Genomic DNA, 21,285 nt, shown 5'->3' with positions numbered 1-21,285 from the left:
ATAACTTTTTAAAAAATAAAAATTTTATAAAAATTTTGAAAAATTAAAAACAATAAAATTAAATATTTTTTATTAAATAAAAATGTTAAAATTTTCAAAAAATGAAAATTTTAAAAATTTTAAAATATTGAAAATGAAATTTAATATATTCAAAGAAATTGAAATATTGATTTAAAAAAATAAAGTCTAATTTTAAAATAAACAAAATATGATATTTTTAAAAATTAAAATATTTAAAAAGATTATGAAATTTAATAGATTAAAAAAATATGAAATTTTTAAAAAAAATTTGAAATATTAATGTTTAAAAATAAAATAAAATCTGATTTTTAGAAAATTTAAAAAAATATAATTTTTCTTTGTAATTAGACTAACATTATCAAATTTAATTTGTATGAAAAATAATATTTTTATGAATTATAATAGAGGGACTAAAGTTCAATTTTTGTGAGAGATTATGAACCTTTTTTTATAGTTTGATAACTAATTTCATATATCAAGGTTGTCATACCAGTAAAATCAATATTACATTAGTAAAATTAATGCAAAATCAGTAAAATTAATGTTTATGTCATCAAGTTAACTATTATATCAATATTTTTAACAATAAAATTTTGTCGGAATTAAGAATTATATTAAGATTATCAAATCAAAATAATATAAAAACGAGTTTTATATGAATTATAATACATAAATTAAATTTTAAATTTTGATAGAGAATAGAAACCTCTAATGTAATTTGACCACAATTTTAAAACTATTAGACTTTGTCTTTTACAAAAATTAAAAATTTTTTAAAACATTAATGGGTGCACTCTTGAATTCATGCCACCAACAAGTTGATTGATTATGCAATTTTCACATGTTTACTGGTATGTTCCAACATACAAAACTGGAACTATCGACCCGCTTCCAATACAACATATTTTTTTCCTTAAAAATAAAGGAAAATGGAGAGTCCTTTTCGTTTTCTTCCTTCACAGTTAATATTAAATTTAATAATTTATATATTTATATTATATAAAACATTGATAATTAATATATTTATATTATATTTTAAAAATAAAAATTTTATATCTCAATTTATGTCAATTAAAAATGAAGCCAAATTTAAGGTGTAGGGAATCAAATAATAAATTCATTAAGAAAGGGTGTAAAAATTTTTTGGGCTGTGGCCCTTGCTTGCCCTCCCTTTGATGTCAATACAAAAATAATAAATATATATTTTTTTGTTAAATATTATATATAATTTTTATTAAAATTTTAGCCCGTATTAATTTTAGATTTTTTTTTTTAAAGATCAAATACTGTCCCGACGCAACTCCACAATTAGCCCCCCTTTTTCCATGTTCAAAATTGATGCGGTTGAAACCCAAAGACACTGGGCCAAAACCGAGGGTTTGTTTGGTTAATAAACCAAGCCCAAGGCAAGAGCAGGCATGCCTCCCCCCTTTAGTTGGAAATTGAGATAGTTTGGGCATCAGATCGTCGACAGCGAAGGAAAAAGTCTGCTCAAAAAAAGAAGAAAAAGTAAAAAAGGAAGGAAATGGGGAAGCAGCCAGTGAGGATGAGGGCGGTGGTATACGCGTTGTCCCCGTTCCAGCAGAAGATAATGAGTGGTCTGTGGAAGGATCTGCCTGAAAAGATCTCCCACAAGGTTTCTGAGAATTGGATTAGCGCTACTCTACTCCTCGCCCCTCTCGTCGGAACCTACACGTAATCCCCCCCCTTCCTTTTTCTTTTATTCGTATCCTTATAAACCAGCGTAATTATTTCCCCCAATTTCCCCCTTTTTTGACTTAGGGTTTCCTCCGTTTCTCTCAATTTCACTTAGGTTTCATTTCTGTCATAGCTGCTTCTATCACGTTTATGGATTTCATTGATGATTTTTTTGGGAATAACATCCTAAATCACTACAATGTCGAATTTCAAAACTTTTGATTTTAGGTTTTTTTTTTTTTTTTTTGGATGGGGAAGATAACTGGACTTTGTTGTTTGGTTTGCTTTCATTTGGTTTAGGCTTTAGACAGGAAAGGAGTTAGCTTTGAGGTGTTCTGAATGTCCGTCTAAGCTGATGAAATTGCAATTGTTTTTGAAACTTAGGAATATGCCTTCTCTATACAGCTTAGGCAGCTTCCAACGACAATAAAATTGCATGCTTAAGATGTTAAGTACTTTTACATTCTTTAGCTGTTGGTCTTCTTCTCGAAGGAACTAAAGTGGAGAAATGAAAGGCAAAAGAAAAAGCTGGTTGACATTGATAGAACCATAGATTAGTCTATTTGAGTGGAACAAAAAAGTAATTGTAACTAAGTCCTTGCTAATATTTGTAGTCAATGATTGTTTATATTTGAGGCATTGATCCCTTGAAACATAGGAAAAAAGAAAGAATAAAGGATATGGTGTTAAAGCCATTGTTTAGCAATAAGTTTCTAGTTTCAGTAGTGTGTTGTTACTATTCCTATCTGCATTCATTGTGAACATTTCTGCAAGCATGGGATGACATCTTGTAATAGTTTATTGGGACCTTTCCCCTCTCCTCGTGTCTTCTTGGGTAGAATGGAATGGATTGCTATTGCTAATGGTATCATCTGCATGACTTGAGAGTATTTTGTGATGAATGTTAAAGCTTCACCGGAGCCTGCTTACATGTATAGAATTTCACATTTTGTTAAGCACGTTGGCTTTACTGCTTTCATGTATCTTCTTAGTCTATTTACATGCTCTATGCTACTGGGTGCAGCTATGTCCAGAACTACAAAGAAAAGGAGAAGCTGGCACACAGGTATTGAAACCAGGGGGAAGCCTCTATTTTATCAGAAGAACTCAGAGCTTTTATAATTAAGATGCAACTTTATTGAGGTTTTATTGCAACTATGAACCATGTTTTTTGGTTGGGATTGGATTAGCATTGAGTTGGTGTTTTGTTATGGATATGGAATAATGAATTTGGAACATTGTCTTCATTGTCATTAAAATAAATTTTTGGATTTGCTCTTCAATTTTGTGTATGCAAATGATTATGGTGGTGCCTCTAACAGTGTCCATTCACTCTATCTCACATAAGGATATACATGTTTATGAAAAATATAGAATTTTGTCATTCTCATCTAATGAAAGCAATCCTTGTTTTCTTTTACACATTCGACATTTTTCTTGGATTTATTACTTTCTTCTTGTACTAAAATTGTATGCTCTTAATTCTTTATCATACTTTTATTTGTTTTGGTTCAAAACTGAAGAGTATGTGAAATTTTATCCTAGTCAAATCTACTTGAGCTTGTATGCATTTTGCGGCAGCTCTAAGACATTGAGTCTTGTGGAGTCATACTAAATTTATATCTGGTCGAAATAAAATTTTTGATCTAAAAATCAACAAAATTGAAAATAAAATAGAAATTTTCAATATAATTGACGTGCAATAACAAAATTTAATATTGAGTTGTTATAAAAAGACACTTAAATTCTTATTTTATATGAATGAAAATGAATAAACCCTTAACAATAAACGAAAAGCCAAAATAATTAAAGTTAGAGGTTAATTTCAATTTTCATCTAAAATAAAATAATATATAAATGTTGAATGTTCGAAGTTTTCAGGGCCATGTCTAGATTTATTCATGGTGGGTAGAGTTGACAGTCCTTGCTTTCAGCTGGTTTGGACCCAACCTCGTAAGGTTGGATTTTTTTTTGAAAAAAAATTGAATTTCGGATGGGGTTAAATAATATTAAAAAAATTTAAAATTGAATTTTAAGTAAATTTGATTTGATTAGATTTTGATATATAAAAAAATTTTATTTTTAATTAATTATTTAATTTTGTATATTTATTTAATTTTATATTTATATTAAAAATAATATTTTATTAATTTTAAATCAAATATAATTTATATAATATTAAATTAAATCGAATTTAAATATAAAAAAATAAAAAAAAATTTTAAATCGAATTTGAGATAAATAAAAACTCGTCCCAATTCCACTTGTTGGTATCCCTATCAGTGAGGGTGCCTGCCAAGCTTGCAGCTCGTCGAGCCCTACTCAAGGCTTTTTTATTGACGAAAAACTAATTTTAAATTATAAAAATCTTCTTTTGGACAAACATAAAATGGCTTAATTGAATGCGCTTAACCATGGATAAAAAAAATGCGCTGAATTCAAGCTGGGCTTTGGCATTTAAAGATGCCAAAATCTGATCTTACCAGTAACACTTCTAGCATGGCCCCCTCTTGAAGCAGTCCGCATCCTCTAAACCACTTTGGGCCATCTTTTGCGAACAAGGGCCACAGGTTGAGAGTAATATTTTTTTATTTTTTTATTTTCTCTCTCCAGGTTTTTGCAGTTGCAGCAATGTCCAAAACCCTTCCTGTGTCAGAAACTTCAAACTTGACCATATCATTATCACCTTTGCCATTTTAAATTATCTTATTTTCCTGCTCATGTTGCTGGAAAATCCCATAGCTCTCTCCACCTTTCTATCTTATTTTTTTTAATATTTCAAGTCACCTATTTCAACACTTTTATCTTGCAAGCTTATAAATATGCTATGGAGATACAACTTGGGCTTCCTCCATTCAACACCAAGAATCCTGATCCTCAAAGCATTGCCTTTCATGTCATTTCACCATGTTTCATCAACAGAGGTAAGTTCAAACGACAAAAGTCAAAATTTTTCTTGGGAAAAAAGGAGAATTACCATTACATCTCAGATTGTTCACTCTACTCTACTGAACTGCCCTTCTAATTTGATTGCTTTGAGCTTTTTCTTATGGTGTGCTAAGCAACCCAATTATTTTCATGACGCTCAAGCATTTGATTGTATGGTTAATGTTCTCACTCAGTTAACTAAAAAGTATGTAACTTTGAGAAGAATTGTTGGGGAATTAGAAAATGTTGGTTGTTTGATAAAGCCACAAACTTTCTTGCTATTGTTGAGGATTTATTGGCGTGGTGGATTATATGGAATGGTTTTTGAGACTTTTGACGAAATGGGTACTTTTGGTTTTACTCCAAATACATTTGCACGTAATGTAATCATCGATGTTTTGTTTAAAATCGGGCAGGTTGATGTAGCTATCAAGGTTTTGAAAGAAACCCAGTTCCCGAATTTCTTGACTTTTAATATTGCCTTGTGTAATTTATGCAAGTTGCGTGATTTGTCTAATATGAAGGATGTTAGCAGAAGAATGTTCCTGGAGGGGCATTATCCTAATGTTAAGACATTGGAGATGATTTTGAATTGTTTCTGTAAACTGCGTAGGCTAGCTGAGGCATATCAAGTGTTGGGTTTGATGATTACTTTAGGAATTTCTGTATCAATAAATGTTTGGAGTATATTGATTGATGGGTTTTGTCAATTGCGTCAACCTGGTATGGCAAATGATTTGTTTGAGAAGATGCTTGGGACTGGTTGCTCTCCTAACATAGTGATTTACACTACTTTGATCAAGGGATTCTTGGATTCCCAAATGCTTACTACTGCTTCTAACATTCTAACTAGAATGGAATCTGATGGATATGTTCCTGACTTGGTTCTCTGTAATGTATTAATAGATTGTTTATCTAAGGTTGGCAGGTATGATGATGCATTTGGTATTTTTGTCAGTTTGTCAGACAGACAATTGGTTCCTGATTCTTATACATTTTGCTCTTTGTTATCCAACATTTGTTTGTCTCGGAGGTTTTCTCTTTTACCTAAGATAGCTAGTGGACTTGCAATAGAAGCGGACCTGGTAGTTTGTAACTCACTACTAAACTACTTTTGCAAGGCTGGCTATCCATTGCATGCTGTAGAGTTATATGATTACATGCTTGATAGAGGTTTTACACCTGATAAGTATAGCTTTGTTGGATTACTTAGTGGGCTGTGTGGAGCAAGAAGAATTGATGAAGCTGTTAATGTATATAAAGGAATAATAATGTATTGCCCTGGTCTTGATGCTCATGTCCATACTATTATCATAGATAGGCTCATAAGAGTTGGTAAATATCACAGAGCCATCAAGTTGTTTAGGAGGGCACTCGTAGAGAAATACCCTCTAGATGTTGTATCTTACAATGTTGCCATCTATGGACTTCTCAAGAGTGGAAGGATAGGAGAAGCTTCTATTTTGTACAGCCAGATGAAGGATGTTGGCATTTTACCTAATGCACGCACATATAATCTGGTTATCTCTGGTTTTTGCAATGAAAGAGATGTCAAAATGGTCAAACAGTTGATGCAAGAAATCAGTGAGGCAGAAGTTGAGTTGGACCATAATACAATGAACAGTGTAACTAAACTATTGTTCAAATCACATACATATCCTTCATCCTACAATCAATTAATTCAAATGTGGAACTCAGGCTGGATTCCTGATGAGGCAATGCACGCAGAATTCTCCAAGGGGCTTGCATATGGTGTAAACATAGGTCACGCTCATCATTTGTTCTTGAGGGATAAACTAGTGGTAGACTCATCTAGTTCTGATGACCTTCCTGATGTGGCTGCTTCTGTGGTCTGAGCTATTGTTTGTGAATACAGAGCTGCTTTGATTCTCTGTAGCTGTGGATACCATCAGAATGTAGTTCTAACTATAAAGGTACAACTGATAGCAAACTCCGATTGCAATACATGCAATTATTAGCTGATTTCTTCAAGATATTGCCAAACTTGTTGAGCTGTGTTTCACCTGTGGGCAAATTATCATAGGTGAAGTTGTGGATTTCATGAAGATTTTCTTCAAAGGAATTGCCCTATGAAATCCCCAAATAATTCCAAAGGTATGGAGGTTGTATTCTAATTTAATTGATTTTTCATAATTGTAACTATGGGGTGCATAAGGACTCTCCAAATCAAATTAAAACTTTTTGCTTCCTTCTATATTTGTTATTTCTGAGAATATAAGTGATGAAGTACATAAAGTTGGCATGCATTTTAGAATCTTAATAAACTATCCAATTCCAAGTCGGAGTGTTGGTTGTTCCTTATTTCTTGATTTGTTATGTATTTGCAGCCTGAGATCTGAGCCATAACGTGAGAGTCTCTCCATCCATCCACCTAACTGACATTCTTCTGAATTCCAAAGCTTCATAGGTCTTCCTTCTCTGATTTATTTAATTCGGAGTCTTTCATTGAAGTTTTTAGACTATATATCCTTTTTTCAGGTTGAATTCCTCTAACATGGCAAGCAGCATAGTCTTAGAAGTTATAAGCTGTTGTTTGCAGGCTTACATCCATTGAAAGATGAAGATAGTATCATAGCATTTATACCATCATCCAGAAATAAAGAAAACACCAAGATCGAAAAATCTTTGCAACTGGTGAGCGAAAGAACCATAAAAAAATTAATTTCAATTGAATTGTTTTCTGAAAATCTTTGTAGACCCTTTAATGTTTCCTTTCTACATCAGGTACCCGTAAAAAGGCTTGAGTAGTGGTGACTAGGCTGCCAAAATTTTGGCAGTAACAATCGTTCTTTTGTGACAAAGGATCTAATTTTTCAGCATCTTCAAGATGAAGATGGATGAATGCAGAATAAGAGAGGGACATCTAGAAAGATCACAATGGAAAGGGGCTAAAAATTCTGTCAAATCTTCTAATGGTACTGTCCCTTTCCATTCTGTCAGCTTCAAATGTTACTCATTCATGTAACTATGATAGTAGTCTGTTTTGCTGGTGTGACATTTATGCTGCCTGTGTCTCTTTTTTGCTGCTGAGCATGTTCATGCGGCTTACAGAGCATGATCTCCTTTGTATTTTAATAGTGTACTAAAAATAGGGTTAGAAGTTAGTAGTATCCATACTTGTGTTATGTTCATTATCTTTCAACTTGAAGGTTACAAGAGCTCATGTTAACAAGACAGGATCAGTACATGTTCTTTGCGGATTGCTCTTTCTTCTTTTGTTTTTATTTGGATTAGAGTTATGTATTTTTTTGACTTACGGTTTTAGTCAATCGATTGATGTGACAAAAATATTTAATATGGTTGTGGCATATGGCAAAATAATAATATAATTTTTAAATAAAATTAGTGAGGGAAGCTCGATTTTGTCTGATTTGTTAAGAAAATTTTTAATATTTTATTTAATTGGTATTTGATTGAGTTTAAACTTAAAGTGATGTGCAATTAATATAAAATAATTAGTGAAGTAATTAGAATAGCCTCCACACTTATGTGTGTATTCGTTTTTTGTCCATGCACGGCAATGAAATTTCTCTAGAAAAAATAGTGACATACCTAAATCATTCGTGAGATTGCAACTAAAAGCCACATTTTAGCATTGCTATCAAGAATTTTTAAAGAAAAGCATTAAAGTGTTAGACTTTCAATGTGAACTTAAAAAGACAATTTTGGTAAAGAAAAATAAAATAAAATCAAGGAAGTCTAAATGAGCAAACATGATAAAAAATGAATAATATGCCTCCAAGCATTCTTTTTAGATTTGTCAAGAACCATTGCAAGAATTACAATAATAAAAACTTATTATTAAAAGGCCTAAAACACACTTCAACTCATATAGGATTCCATAAAAGTCCTAATTATGACAAATCAAGTATAATAATAGGGGAAAGATTGATATAAAAATATATATGAGATGCCAATTCTATTTGAAAAATTGCACCACTAATACTCATTGATTTCTCACTAACTCTTATAATACTCAAAAGAGCTTGAGAAAGAAATTAAAATAAATAACAAACAAATATAAAAATGATCAACATAGAGTCTATATTTTATACACAATTCATAAGAAGTCCAATATTAATTAAATATGACCCTTACTTGGGTAGAAAGCGTTGTTCTTATATTTGTAGAACGTCTCTACAAATGTAATGTAAACCAAAAAATATTGAAACTTTTGTTAGTGAGGATTACTAAGTAAAGTAGTGCCTAATTGCCCATCAACGTTTTTTTTTACCTACAAAGAGTCTCATACTTGAAAAGTATATCTTAGAGAGAGATGAGGAGATTGGCGTGGTTGCAGCATTATTAAAGTCTCTTTTTTCTTCCACCCTGACATCAACATTGTATGCTCCCATTTAAGTGAATCATCAAATGAGATAGGTTGTCTGATTGGGATTGTATTTTTTCCATTTATCACTCTTGATTCCAAAAAGTTTAGATTTTAGAAACAACACTTGCAAATGAATCAGGAAACTTCCTAGTAACCTAAGATCAGACTAATTTATAACTGCACACATAATTGTACCATCCACACTTTCAATGCTTTCAGAACCCTGAAATAAAACCATCATGTCACCTGTTAAATAAAAATTAATATTAAACAATGATTCTGAAATTCGTACTAAATGACTGTAAGAAATCAAAAGAACTTAAAATCTAACTATTAGGTATTTAAGTTTAATTTGCTCAGAATAAAAAGTTATTTGAATTTAAAAACCTTAGCTTGTATTCATCATTGAAGAGGTAATTAAACAAAAAATTACTTATTATTTTAAACAAAATCAAGAGTAAATGAAATGCAACATAATCAATGGAGCACAAAAAAAAAAAAAACCAACATCTCAAAATTACAAATAACCAATCCATATCAATGTAATCTATTTGCAAGCATCATAGAGCAAAATACTAATCCATTTTACCTTTAACTTAACCACGTAGTTTCTGTTTACTTGATACAACTCAAACTACCTAGAGTCCATTTTATTACTTGTTTACAATAATGTAGGAAAAATATTAAATACACCAAAAATGAAAACTTTAAAAGAAAACTGAATTTGGTAGTAACTAAAAGAAAACCATACCTTACCTGTTTTAGAAAAATCAAAGCTTTGAATAGAAACCATCATTTCTTCATGCAAAGAGCTGATATTGAGCTAACCCAATGCTTTATTCAGCTCAAAGAAATTAATGCTGAGTTACATATAACCAACAAAAAAACAACTTCAAATTTTCATTTTTTTTTTTAGGTCTTTTCTTAGTATCTCAAGTACCCAATAACAGATCAAATAAGCTCAGATCTTATGTCAAACAAATTAAACTAAAAAAATTAAGAAGAATAAAAGACTAAGAAAAAGTGTGAGGAAAAAACAAATTTGAATCTAAGTAAAAGAAAGAACTTCAATTATATATATGCAGAGAGAGAGAGTGTGTGTGTGTGTGAGAGAGTTTACAATTGGATGTGAAAAAAGTGAAGTAAGTGAAGGACTGAAAGAACCATAAAGCCTTAGTTTTTAATAATCCCAGTCTCCTACTATTAAATAAAAAATCTAAAACCTTAGCAAATGTTCTTGGATTACTTAACCCACTTTTTTTGGTTTTTTTTTTTTAATACCATCATGTTGGCTTGCATTGCTTTAATGCGTGGCATCTCTTTATCTATTATAAACTCTCTTTTATCTTCTTGAAAAAAAATGAAATAAAGAACACAAAACAATCTACAAAAAAATTCCTATTCCAACTGTTATATATGCAATCCAATTCTTCGTTATTCCTATTTATGATTAGGTATCTAAGAAATGGTTTATTGTCGAATAATCATTGTATTTTAGCTATTTGATAGAAAATGTGTAGCTGATTTAAGAAAAAAAAATGAAGGTAGCATGTATCAGAAAATATTATGAGCAAAAGCTTTGACAGCTAATTTTCAGCAATGTTATAAAATAATATAGATATTTTTTCTTTGCTAACCAAATGTAAGGAGATTTTTCAAAAGGACATATGAATGCAAACTAACTGGAACTTAATAAGTATGACCTAGACCTATTACATAGAATTGGGCGAGAAAAAGGAAAAGAAAAATGTAGGAGGATTAACTGACTCCCCATTGAAATTCAAGTATGTCCGAAGAGTGCATGACCTACACCTGCTATATAGATTGGGTCAGAAAAGGGGAAAGAAAAATGTATGAGGACTAACTGACTCCCCATTGAAATTCATGTGTGTCTGAAGCTTTGCCAATAGAATTAGTACTTCCCCAATTGCACTTATACTAATCACCATAATGAATCTAAATAATCCGTCAAAGGTAACTGCAAATCTGGATTAGAACTTTTGACTATATAGTATTTAACGCAATTCGTTTCTCTTAAAAAATTTGAGCAATCATTCAAAGCTAACCTAATAACATACAAAAGTAAATATTATATAAATCAAAACAAAAATTAAGCTATTGGCTTCATAATTTATTATTGATTACATTGTGCTAAGTTTCATGGTACTTATTTCTAGGGTTACCTAATCCAACAATTAACCAAGATACATACTCCACTTTAAATCCATCATTATTTTTTAAACACAAACAAAGCCTTATTAAACTTGGATTCCTTTGACCAAAATACAGGCATCTTGAATATGAAATACATGTGCTTGGAAATGAGATTGCATGCGATATTAACCTACAAAAGAATATTCGACCTTCTTGTTACTTATTCCTTTAACTAAAAATTTAATCTTTGATTATAATTTTTTGTTTAAAGCATAACAAAAAAAAAAAGAAATCGACAATTCATTATTATGTTTCATTTCATTCAAATTTCTAAATTATTTCCATAGTCAAATTAAAACTTCAATCAAATATCAATAATGAGCAACGTATCACAAAAAAAAAAAAGGTAAGTGATCTATAATTAATCATAAAACAGAGAACATACAAATTTTGAAACAAACAAAGTTAAAAAAATTGGCAGTGTTAAAAATTTTATCAGAAAACACCAATTAGAAACAAAAATAGTAAAAGTATAATTAAAATAAACAAATTTCAAGAAGTTTGGGAAAATATGTTAAGCTTTTTTTTTTTTTCTTTTTGTAAAGGCGGAGAGATAGAATAGAAAAAAGAAATTAAGGAAAAAAGAAAAAGAAAAAGAAATGATGAAGTAGTTACTAACAGCCACCATACCAAAGTCTCATAAATGGCATTCAATTGGAATGTTAATTAAAAGAAAAATATTAATATGGCAAAAGAAATCTGTTAAACTTATGAAAGGCTTAAAGTTAATATTACATATCTTAATTGATGCTAAAGAAAAGAAAACATAGAATGAAAAAGAACCAATCTTGTAGAAGCAATGAAAGATAATTGATCATAGAACATAGACCATTCAAATTGTCAAAGAAACAAAGTTTAAAATATTAAAAAAAAACCCAAACCTTGAAAAAGTTAAAAAAAAGAAGCTAAAGAACAAAATTTGATTGCATTAAAATCAAAAGCTAGAAATATGTTTATTAAAGAGAATAAATACACTAATAGTAATGAACTCAAAATTTCAACTATACTCATCATGGTCCTCAACATTACATAACAGAAACTACTTCTTTTCCGCATTACTTTAAGTTTATGATTTAACAGTCAGTTACTTTCTCTTCAAAATCATGCAAAAGGTATTCAAAGTGAAAAACAAAGTTTAAAAAAAAAAAATCAATCAACCTATCTGTTAATCAAACTCACATTCAAAGTGCTTTCAAGACAATTACATATAACTTACTTTAACAACAACATGAAAAATATACTTGTCAATAGAAACACACTAAGAAAGAAAAAAAAATCAACTGTGATGACCATAATTGTCAATAGATGAAACTATTTGATTCATTAATTCATTTAATTATACCAAGATATTATAAGAAAAAAATGTAAAAAAAACACTTAATAGGTGTGACAGAAGAATTAAATATAAAATGCAAAAAAAAAAAAATCAAATACAACTTAATAAACCCAAACAGACAATAAATAAAGCAAAATAGCACATAAAATAATTCATACTAACTTGAAAATTAAGTATCCAAAAAACTTCAACAAACTTTAAGACAAAAAAAAAGAAAATTAATCAAAAATAAAATTATAAATTTATTCAAATAACATACAAAAAAAATCTGAATATGAAAATAAAAAAAATTACAACAACAATAAAAAATAGCATTGTCGAAGAAAATAACAACTAAAAACTAATTTTATCCAACATTAGAACATGCAAAGAGAAAATCTTTTCAAAAAAACATATTCACAACAACATACAAACCTCTCAACCACAAAATCAAAACCCATTCAACAATCAAACTCCATTAAATAAAATTAAAATATGTAATATCAAAATCATCTCAACAAAACACAAAAAAAAAAAAAAACTCACATTTAATCAAACAACAAAAAGAAGCATAATTTTTTACCTATAAATAGCTAAAAAAAATAACTAAAAAAAATAAAAGAAAAAACTCATATAGTAGAAGCCACAATTCTTTTCTTTCAAATAATAATAGAAACAAAAGAAAGAAACTTGAAAAATCAAAGAGAATTACACCTGTCAAATACAAAAGTATAAAAAAAAAAGGACACCTATCAAAAAAAGTTTTTTTTTTATCTTGCATTAGGTCAAACATAAAATACTTATACAAGAACAAAAAAAAAAAGACCTTGTTTCTAGTCAAACATGTAATTATTATAAAAAAAAAAAAAAACTCACATGTCAAACCCAGATCTCTTAAAGGATATTTTTTTTTATATAAGGTTATATTAATATTAAAAAATCAAATTTCTTTTAGATTTTTTATTTTTGAAATTAAAAAAAATTAATAAAGAATGAAAAAAAAAAAAGAGAGAGAGAAAGGGGAAGGGCCTTACAAGATGAGGAAAGGAATGGATAATTTATCCATCATGCAATTTTAGGCAATTGACAACAATTTATTCAAGATTATAAAAATTGACAACCAATTAATTATTTTTCCTTTCCATTCTTTATTCCCTTTCCTTTAATTTTTTATTTTTAAATTTTTCTTACAAATTTTTATTTTTAAAAAATTTTCAAGATTTTGAATTTTAATAAGAAATTTCTAGATTTTGAATTTGTTTAAAAAGTTTTTCAATATTTTAATTTTTTTAAAAAACATTTCCATATTTTGATTTAATTCTTTTTGAATATTTTTGAATATTTGATTTTTTAAATTTCATATTATCTTTGAATATATATTTTTTAATTTTTGATGACTTTTAGAATTTCTTTAAATACAATTTTTTATAATTTTTTCTATTTATAGTTTACATGATGAAAGATCTACAAATGACATGAAAAATAAACTATTAGAGGCATTCTACGGTTATAAAAGTATAATTATCTTTCATCATAAGAGAATGACTCAGTTGACTCAAAGTTATTTTGATTATTTGATTTGAGTTGATATGGTGAGGTGAGCTAATGTTATAGGTCGAATTGATTTATCGGAATGCATTTCTTTAATGCCAACTTGCTAGGTCACTAATCCTTCAAGTATAAATACCTTATCTTCTCTCTTTAGGTGAAGAGGCTATTCATTCTCTCTTAATTTTTTTATTTTTTAATTTACTTTCTTACCTATTTCTCTGTTTCTCTATCTCATTGACTTGAGTGTCGAAATGTAAAGGTTAGTAATAACTTTAATTTTTGCTTTTAATCGACCTCGTACTTGTGATTTCAGGTTTTTGTCTTTCAGTCCAAATTTGACATCAACATTTTGGTGTTCTAGATAAGGGCTTTCTTTACTAAGTTTAGAATGGCATTAAGAAAAGGACTAGCAGAAGAGGGAGGTCATCTCACTATAGTAAAAGTCTCTAAAACTTAGCTTAGCTAGAAACTCTGATGGCCGACTTAATTGTGATCAACATGATGGTTGACTTGAAGAAAGAGAAAAAAAGAGATTGATTGCTCTTAGCCTTAGCTTTCAAAGGTTTACGATTGAAACATATGATGGTATTTTTAATCTTTTTAATCCATTAGGTTTATTTTGTGTTAATATGTTGATACATTAAGCAATACAATATAGTGAGATTAAATATTGAAGATACAAAAGTGAATGCATTCTATTATAAGAATATATGAAGCGCAAAAGTGGATAAGCTCTATAAAAGAGCTCGATTAAAGTACTCAGCTTGACAAATTTCTTTTATAAAAATCTAGCTTGATAAAAAAACTTAGCCTAACAAATTGCCTTTATAAAGGCTCATTTTAACCACCTCGACAAAAGAACTCAGCCTGACAAATTATTTTTATAAAGGTCCAGTTCACAAAAAAAACTCATCTTCACAAATTATCTTAATAAAAGCTTAGTTTAGCCACTTTGACAAAAAAGCTCAACTCGATAAATTACCTTAAGAAATTCCCACATTGACAAAAAAGCTCAGTTAAAAAATTTACTTTTATAAATGTCTAACTTGACAAAAAAGCTCATTTCAATAAATTATCCTTATAAAACTTGACTGTCACCTCTATAAAAGAGTTACACTCGACAACTTACCTTAAGAAAAGTTCATTTCAACAAAAAAGTTTAGCTTGATAAATTGATTTCATAAAGGTTTAGCTTGGTAAAAAAGCTCAGCTCGATAAATTGCTTTTATAAAAGCTTAGCTTGTCCACCTCAACAAAAGAGTTCACCTTGATAAATTACATTAAAAAAGGTTCATCTCGGTAAAAGAGCTCGATTTGATAAATTATCTTAAAAAAAATCTATTTTAGCAAAAAAGTTTAGCTTAACAAATTATCTTCATAAAGATCTAGTTTGACACAATAGCTTATATAGAAAAATTATTTTTATAAAGGCTTATTTCAACAAAAAATTCATCTTGACAAATTACTTTTATAAAAGTTAGCTTGACAAAAGAGTTCATTTTAATAAATTACCTTATAAAGATCTAGCTTGAAAAAAGAGCTCATATTGATAAATTATCTTAATAAAAACCTAACTCAGCAAACATGCTTAGCTTGACAAATTATCTTCATAAAAGCTAGGTTTGAAAAAAAAGCTCAGTTCGATAAATTACTTTTATAATAACCTAGCATAACAAAAAAAACTCAACTTGAAAAAATACCTTCATAAATGCTTTGTTTGATAAAATGCCTTCATAAATGCTTAGCTTAGCAAAAAAGCTTATCTCAACCAAATTTCTTTCATAAAGGTTAAGTTGACCAAAATATCTTCATAAAAGCTCAACCCGATCAAATTTCTTTAATAAAGGATCAATTTGGCTAAATTTCTTTCTTAAGGATCAATTCAACAAATTATCTTCATCAATATTTAACTTGGTTAAATTTTTTTATAAAAAATCAACTTAGCCAACATACTTTTAAAAAATTTCAGCTTGATCAAATTTCTTTCATAAAAATCAGTTTGGCTAAAATACCTTCATAAAGGCCTAACTTGACAATTTTTTCATAAATAATCAGCTTGGCCAAAATTTTTTAATATAAGATTAGCTTGATCAAAATGCCTTAATAAAAGTTTAATTTGACAAATTACCTTTATAAAGGTCTAACTTGATCAAATTTTTTTAATAAAAACTCAGTTTAACAAAGAGCTTGACTCAACAAATTTACCTTAATAAAAGCTTATCTCATTAAAAATGTTCATTTCAACGAAATTGCTTTATAAAGGCTCGGCTTAATAAATTTACCTTCAAAATAGCTTATAACAAAAAATATCTCCAAAAGAGCTCAACTTAACAAAATTTTCCTTTAATAAGGCTCAGTTTGGCATAATCCACCTAAACATAAATTCACCTTGATATAAGTTATCTCAATATAAATACACCTTAATATAAATTATCTTGGTTTAATCAACTTCAGCATAAAGAAAAGAGGTAATAATAAGCTCAAGTATGAATAACTTATGGTGAGAATTCACCTCAGATTTCAATTAATCTTGGAGAAAAACAAGAAGTGTTAAGGCAGGTGGTGCTAGCAATATCAACTTACCTCAGAATAAGCAATGTGAAATATGTCAATAATATTAATTTACATTAAATGAAACTCTATAAAATACCAACATTTGTTTTAAAAAAATGAAAGCTAGTAATACATAAAGCTTAAAGAAAACCTTAAGAAAAGAGCTCGAACGACAATGGTTAAAGATAATGCCTTGGTACAAATTCATTTTAGTGTAAATTATCTCGACACATATTTTACTTAAGTGTAAATCACTATGGTATAGGTTACCTTGGTGTAAATTATCACGGTACAAATTCACTTCGATATAAATCACTTCGGCATAAATTCACTTTAGTGTAAATTATTTCGGCATAAATTCATCTTGATGTAAATCACATTGGTATAATTCACCTTGGTGTAAATCACTTCAGCACAAATTCACCTTGGTGTAAATCCTTTTAATATAGATTCAACTTGATACAAATGAATTTAAAATCTCACTATAAAAAATATCAAGTGCCATTTCGAATAGATTATTGGATAACTAACTTAGATAACCTAAAAGCTCCTAGGTTGGCTAACCATTGACCTAAGCTAGAGTTAAGCATTAAGCAAACAAAGCCAAACTTATTGAAATCCTAATAGTCATTCATAGGGACGGCAATCAACCCCGTCCCCGACGGGTTTCGGCCCGACCCGACCTTATGGGATCGGGTTTTTTTTTTTAATTTCGATTTTTTGGTCGGGTCGGGTCGGGTATAGTTATGGAATAATCGGGGTCAGATCGGGTTCGACTATGCCTAAAACCCGACCCGACCCGACATTATATAAAAAATTATTTTTTTAATTAATTAATTAATTATTTATATATATATTTATATAATGATATTTTTAAATATTTATATTTAAAAAATAATATTTTATATTTTAAAAAATAATATTTTATTAATTTCGGATCGGATCGGATACGATTTACATAGTATCAGGATCGAATATAAAAAAAATCGGGTAGGATTGAGTTCGGGTATGCTAAAGCATAAAGTCGGGTCGGATTCGAGGCGAGTTTTCCCTAGTCATTCATGTAAGATGAATAGTAAAATAACATCCAATCATGTTGAAACTTTAGACCGTTTGTGTTACTAAAAAGTTTAACAACAAAACTAACACTTAAAGTCTCAACTTAAATGTAAGTTTAAAGTTCATCAGAACGATTAAATTCAAAGTAAGTCGGACACCTTAGCCTAACCCTTATCTGAACTTTCAAATTATTTGTTAGGGGATAAATTGTTAGGGACATTTTATGGTCACAAAAGGTATAATTATCTTTTATCATCAAAGAATAACTTATAGTTGGATCAAAGCTATTTTGGTCATTTGATTCAAGTTGACATGGCATATTGAGTTTATATGGCAAATTGACTTGATTTCTCAAAGCATACCTTACAAATATCAACATGATAGGTCACCAATCCTTCAAGTATAAATATTCCCTAAATAAAGAGACTACTCATTCTATTTCAAATATCTCATTCTTAATTTGCTCTTTTTCCTGTTTTTCTCCTCCTTTATTTATTGAGTTCAACATCGAGACTCAAATGTTAAAGACAACTCTAACCTTTGCTCCTAATTAACCTCATACTTATGATTTTAAGTTTCTGTGACTCTAATTCATATCTTACACCAACATCTACCAAACATAAACTTTTGTTTTCTATATTTTTGTAAATTATTGAGATTTTTTTAACCAATTAAATTATTGAGATTTGAGGGAAAAAATAAACAAACGAAAGGCAGCAAAAGTTCTATAATAAAATCTAGGTAAAAAAGGGTTTCTATGATAAAAAAAAAAAAAAAAGGAGAACTTTTCAATGATATGAAAAGTCCACACCGAGGCCGTCACAGACAATTTGAAACTGGATTTGGCCTGCTCGGCTTGCCTTGCCTTGAGTGAATGGGTAAAAGTTTGCTATATTTAATATTGGGCCCATGACACGAGTGGTTGTTGAACTTGAAATCAACAAAACTAAACTAGGGTTTTCGTTTTTGGGTGCTTTCCTCTCTCAAATTTCAAATCTCATCAGGTCGCCGACGACGACATGGGGAGGAGTGAGTTCCTTCGTTCCTTTCTTCCTTTTTTTGCTTGCTATTATAATCGGTTTGTGAAATCTGTACTGCAATAAACATTCTTACGTTAATTGTGTTTTTAGTGATGAACTAGCTTTAGTATTCTTGAATATCGTTGAATGCTTATTCTCAACTAAAATGAAAGCCTTATTCTTTTTGGGAAATATTTTAGGTTTGCCCATTAAATCGGTTAAATCTGCTTTTCAAAATCCAACATTTCACTCTTTTTTGTGGATATTATTCATATGCTGTCAGTGTCACCACAGCCATGATGTCCATTTCTGGATTGCCATGTTAAAAAGAAACTGTTAATATCGACTTAACAAAACTTCTCCATGATAGGAAAAACTTGGCCTTGAACCTTAGAGTTTGACCACCTGTGAATTGGAATTAAGTGCAACATAGAATTATGGTTTTGAGTTATTTGAGTTTGTTGCACCAAGCAACAATCCGTATATCTTTACTTTTGTAATCATGTATCGGTTATTTCTATCATATAAGGTTCCATTTTTCTGTGTCGGATTGAGTTATTGCCTGAATACTGCTAAAAATCGTTGGGAGTGTGTGCTGGGGATCATCTTCTATGGCCTACTGCTCTGCTGTATTTATGGAATCTATAAAGCATTATGGATTCGTTTGCAAGGGAGGGTTAAACTAAATTTCTAAAATATAATATATTGAAAATTTAATTATATTTCTCTTCTTGCATACCCTAAAAAATGTTAGGGTTTCTAGAAACTTCTCTTTTTTACAGATTCGTATCATTTCATGGTTCTAACACGCATTCCCTAAGAAGCTGTTGGTATTGTATTGACTTTTGAGTGTCATATTCATGCTGGTTTTTAAATTTCCTCTCATAGGACCTGCAAGGTGTTATCGGCAAATCAAGAACAAGCCATACCCAAAATCTCGATACTGCCGTGGTGTCCCGGATTCTAAGATCAGAATTTATGATGTTGGTATGAAAAAAAAAGGTGTTGATGAGTTTCCTTTCTGTGTCCATCTTGTCAGTTGGGAGAAAGAGAATGTCTCAAGTGAGGCATTGGAGGCTGCTCGAATTGCCTGCAACAAGTATATGGCCAAATTTGCTGGGAAGGATGCTTTCCATTTGAGAGTGAGGGTTCATCCCTTCCATGTTCTGCGGATCAACAAGATGCTTTCATGTGCTGGTGCTGATAGGCTTCAGACTGGAATGAGGGGTGCTTTTGGGAAACCTCAAGGAACATGTGCAAGGGTCAACATTGGTCAGGTCCTGCTTTCTGTTCGTTGTAAGGACAGCAACAGTCATCATGCACAGGAGGCCCTCCGCCGTGCAAAGTTCAAGTTTCCAGGTCGTCAAAAGATTATTGTTAGCAGGAAGTGGTATGCATTTTTTTGTTTCTTAGACATTAAATTTTGGAACTCCTGAGTGTATACTAGATAATAGGAATCATTAATCTCTTTTCTTACAAATCCTTTGACAACCTTGTAAGAGCATCAATTTTTATCAGGAAACAGAAGGTCTGATGTTTGCTCTAAAATTTGCTTTTTTCTAATATATGTTCTGTGCAAATGCACAGTATCAAGTCACTTGTGTTGTTGTAATATGGTTTACGATCATTTGATATTTTTATAATTGTCATTTTCAGGGGATTTACCAAGTTCAGCCGTGCTGATTATCTGAAGTGGAAGTCTGAGAACAGGATTGTGCCAGATGGTGTCAATGCAAAGGTAGTAATACTTAAGATATGGTGGAATATTATCTCTTTTAAAAACAATGTTTTTACCAAGAATTTGGTACCTTATATCTGTGCATTTAATATGTTATAGCTATTTGTAGCTCCTAAGACGCAAAGTAGAGTAAATTATGCATGTATTTTAGCAATATATTCCTTCGCTCCTTTGGAGCTGAATATTTTCTCCCTTTATTTATTTATTTTTTATTTTATAAACCCGCCTTTGTTACTATTGTCTGTACTAAACACCAAAATGCTATTTGCTTATGATCAAACTTACAAGTGGATTTGTTCCTCCATGGTTATTGATTTTCTAAAGTGGCACTTCTGATTTATAATGGGCAGCTTCTTGGATGTCATGGACCTTTGGCTGCACGTCAACCTGGAAGAGCTTTTCTAGATGCATCAACTTAGACTCTTGGCTATCTAGAAAATTTTGAAGTGCTCTCATAAAGCTCTTGTTGGACTCATTTTTAGCTTATTATTGTAGTTGGTTGTGTATCTTTTCCTCATGGTTGAACAGACCTTGTTCTGGTTCAGAATATTTGGTTTTTGTGGATTGTTATTCACACTATGGCACTGAGTTTGTTATGGAATTGCAGTTTATTATTATTATTTCCAATTTCCGTTTTGTTTCCTTGAGAAGCCTACCAATTGTTTTATTGTTTTTCTGTCCAATGCAATTTGCCCTGTCTCTACCAATTGTTCACGTAATTGTTTTATGCAGTGCGTGTGATCTAATGTTGAATTGACTGGGCAAGCTTTAGCGATTCAATCATGCTTCAAAAAAATGAGTTGAAATGTCAAATGGTTGAAGCTCTTTTAGTGTAAGA

At 30.1% G+C, this 21,285-nt stretch overlaps 2 protein-coding genes and 1 pseudogene across 6 annotated transcripts; all 3 read left to right on the top strand.

Moving 5' to 3' along the window:
- The first annotated feature begins 1,450 nt into the window (after window positions 1-1,450).
- On the top strand, window positions 1,451-3,002 carry LOC111295478 (cytochrome b-c1 complex subunit 8-like). The gene is made up of 2 exons (XM_022888976.2): window positions 1,451-1,716; window positions 2,744-3,002. Exons 1-2 carry the CDS (start codon window positions 1,547-1,549, stop codon window positions 2,790-2,792), a joined length of 219 nt encoding a protein of 72 aa, XP_022744711.1. The 5' UTR covers window positions 1,451-1,546; the 3' UTR covers window positions 2,793-3,002.
- Window positions 3,003-4,260: 1,258 nt separating this feature from the next.
- Window positions 4,261-7,877, top strand: LOC111295622 (putative pentatricopeptide repeat-containing protein At1g16830 pseudogene; annotated as a pseudogene). 4 transcript variants are annotated; one of them, XR_016327519.1, is made up of 5 exons: window positions 4,331-6,581; window positions 6,692-6,762; window positions 6,996-7,075; window positions 7,208-7,302; window positions 7,393-7,877. The product of XR_016327519.1 is annotated as a putative pentatricopeptide repeat-containing protein At1g16830 pseudogene, transcript variant X4 (transcript). The 4 variants fall into 4 exon arrangements; XR_016327517.1 differs by having other exon boundaries at window positions 6,996-7,302; XR_016327516.1 differs by lacking the exon at window positions 7,393-7,877 and having other exon boundaries at window positions 4,401-6,581; window positions 6,996-7,015; window positions 7,147-7,283.
- Window positions 7,878-18,449: 10,572 nt separating this feature from the next.
- LOC111294368 (large ribosomal subunit protein uL16) lies at window positions 18,450-21,089 on the top strand. The gene is made up of 4 exons (XM_022887648.2): window positions 18,450-18,719; window positions 19,598-20,099; window positions 20,366-20,447; window positions 20,798-21,089. The coding sequence occupies exons 1-4, from the start codon at window positions 18,710-18,712 to the stop codon at window positions 20,864-20,866; spliced, it is 663 nt and encodes a 220-aa protein (XP_022743383.1). The 5' UTR covers window positions 18,450-18,709; the 3' UTR covers window positions 20,867-21,089.
- Window positions 21,090-21,285: the final 196 nt, after the last annotated feature.

The sequence above is a fragment of the Durio zibethinus genome, chromosome 14 (assembly GCF_047325235.1).
Source record: "Durio zibethinus cultivar Kanyao isolate XHJ-2024 chromosome 14, ASM4732523v1, whole genome shotgun sequence".
NCBI classification, from domain to species: Eukaryota; Viridiplantae; Streptophyta; class Magnoliopsida; order Malvales; family Malvaceae; genus Durio; species Durio zibethinus.
Note: the sequence above shows the minus strand (reverse complement) of the source record. Positions and strands in the feature narration are given on the sequence as shown.

Bases quoted from the DNA above. Each gene is read 5' to 3' on its own strand.
- LOC111294368 (XM_022887648.2), top strand. The intron at 20,100-20,365 runs GTATGCATTTTT...TGTCATTTTCAG, and splicing joins ATTATTGTTAGCAGGAAGTG to GGGATTTACCAAGTTCAGCC. The intron at 20,448-20,797 runs GTAGTAATACTT...TATAATGGGCAG, and splicing joins CAGATGGTGTCAATGCAAAG to CTTCTTGGATGTCATGGACC.
- LOC111295478 (XM_022888976.2), top strand. From the start codon at position 1,547: ATGGGGAAGCAGCCAGTGAGGATGAGGGCGGTGGTATACGCGTTGTCC. The intron at 1,717-2,743 runs GTAATCCCCCCC...TACTGGGTGCAG, and splicing joins CCTCTCGTCGGAACCTACAC to CTATGTCCAGAACTACAAAG.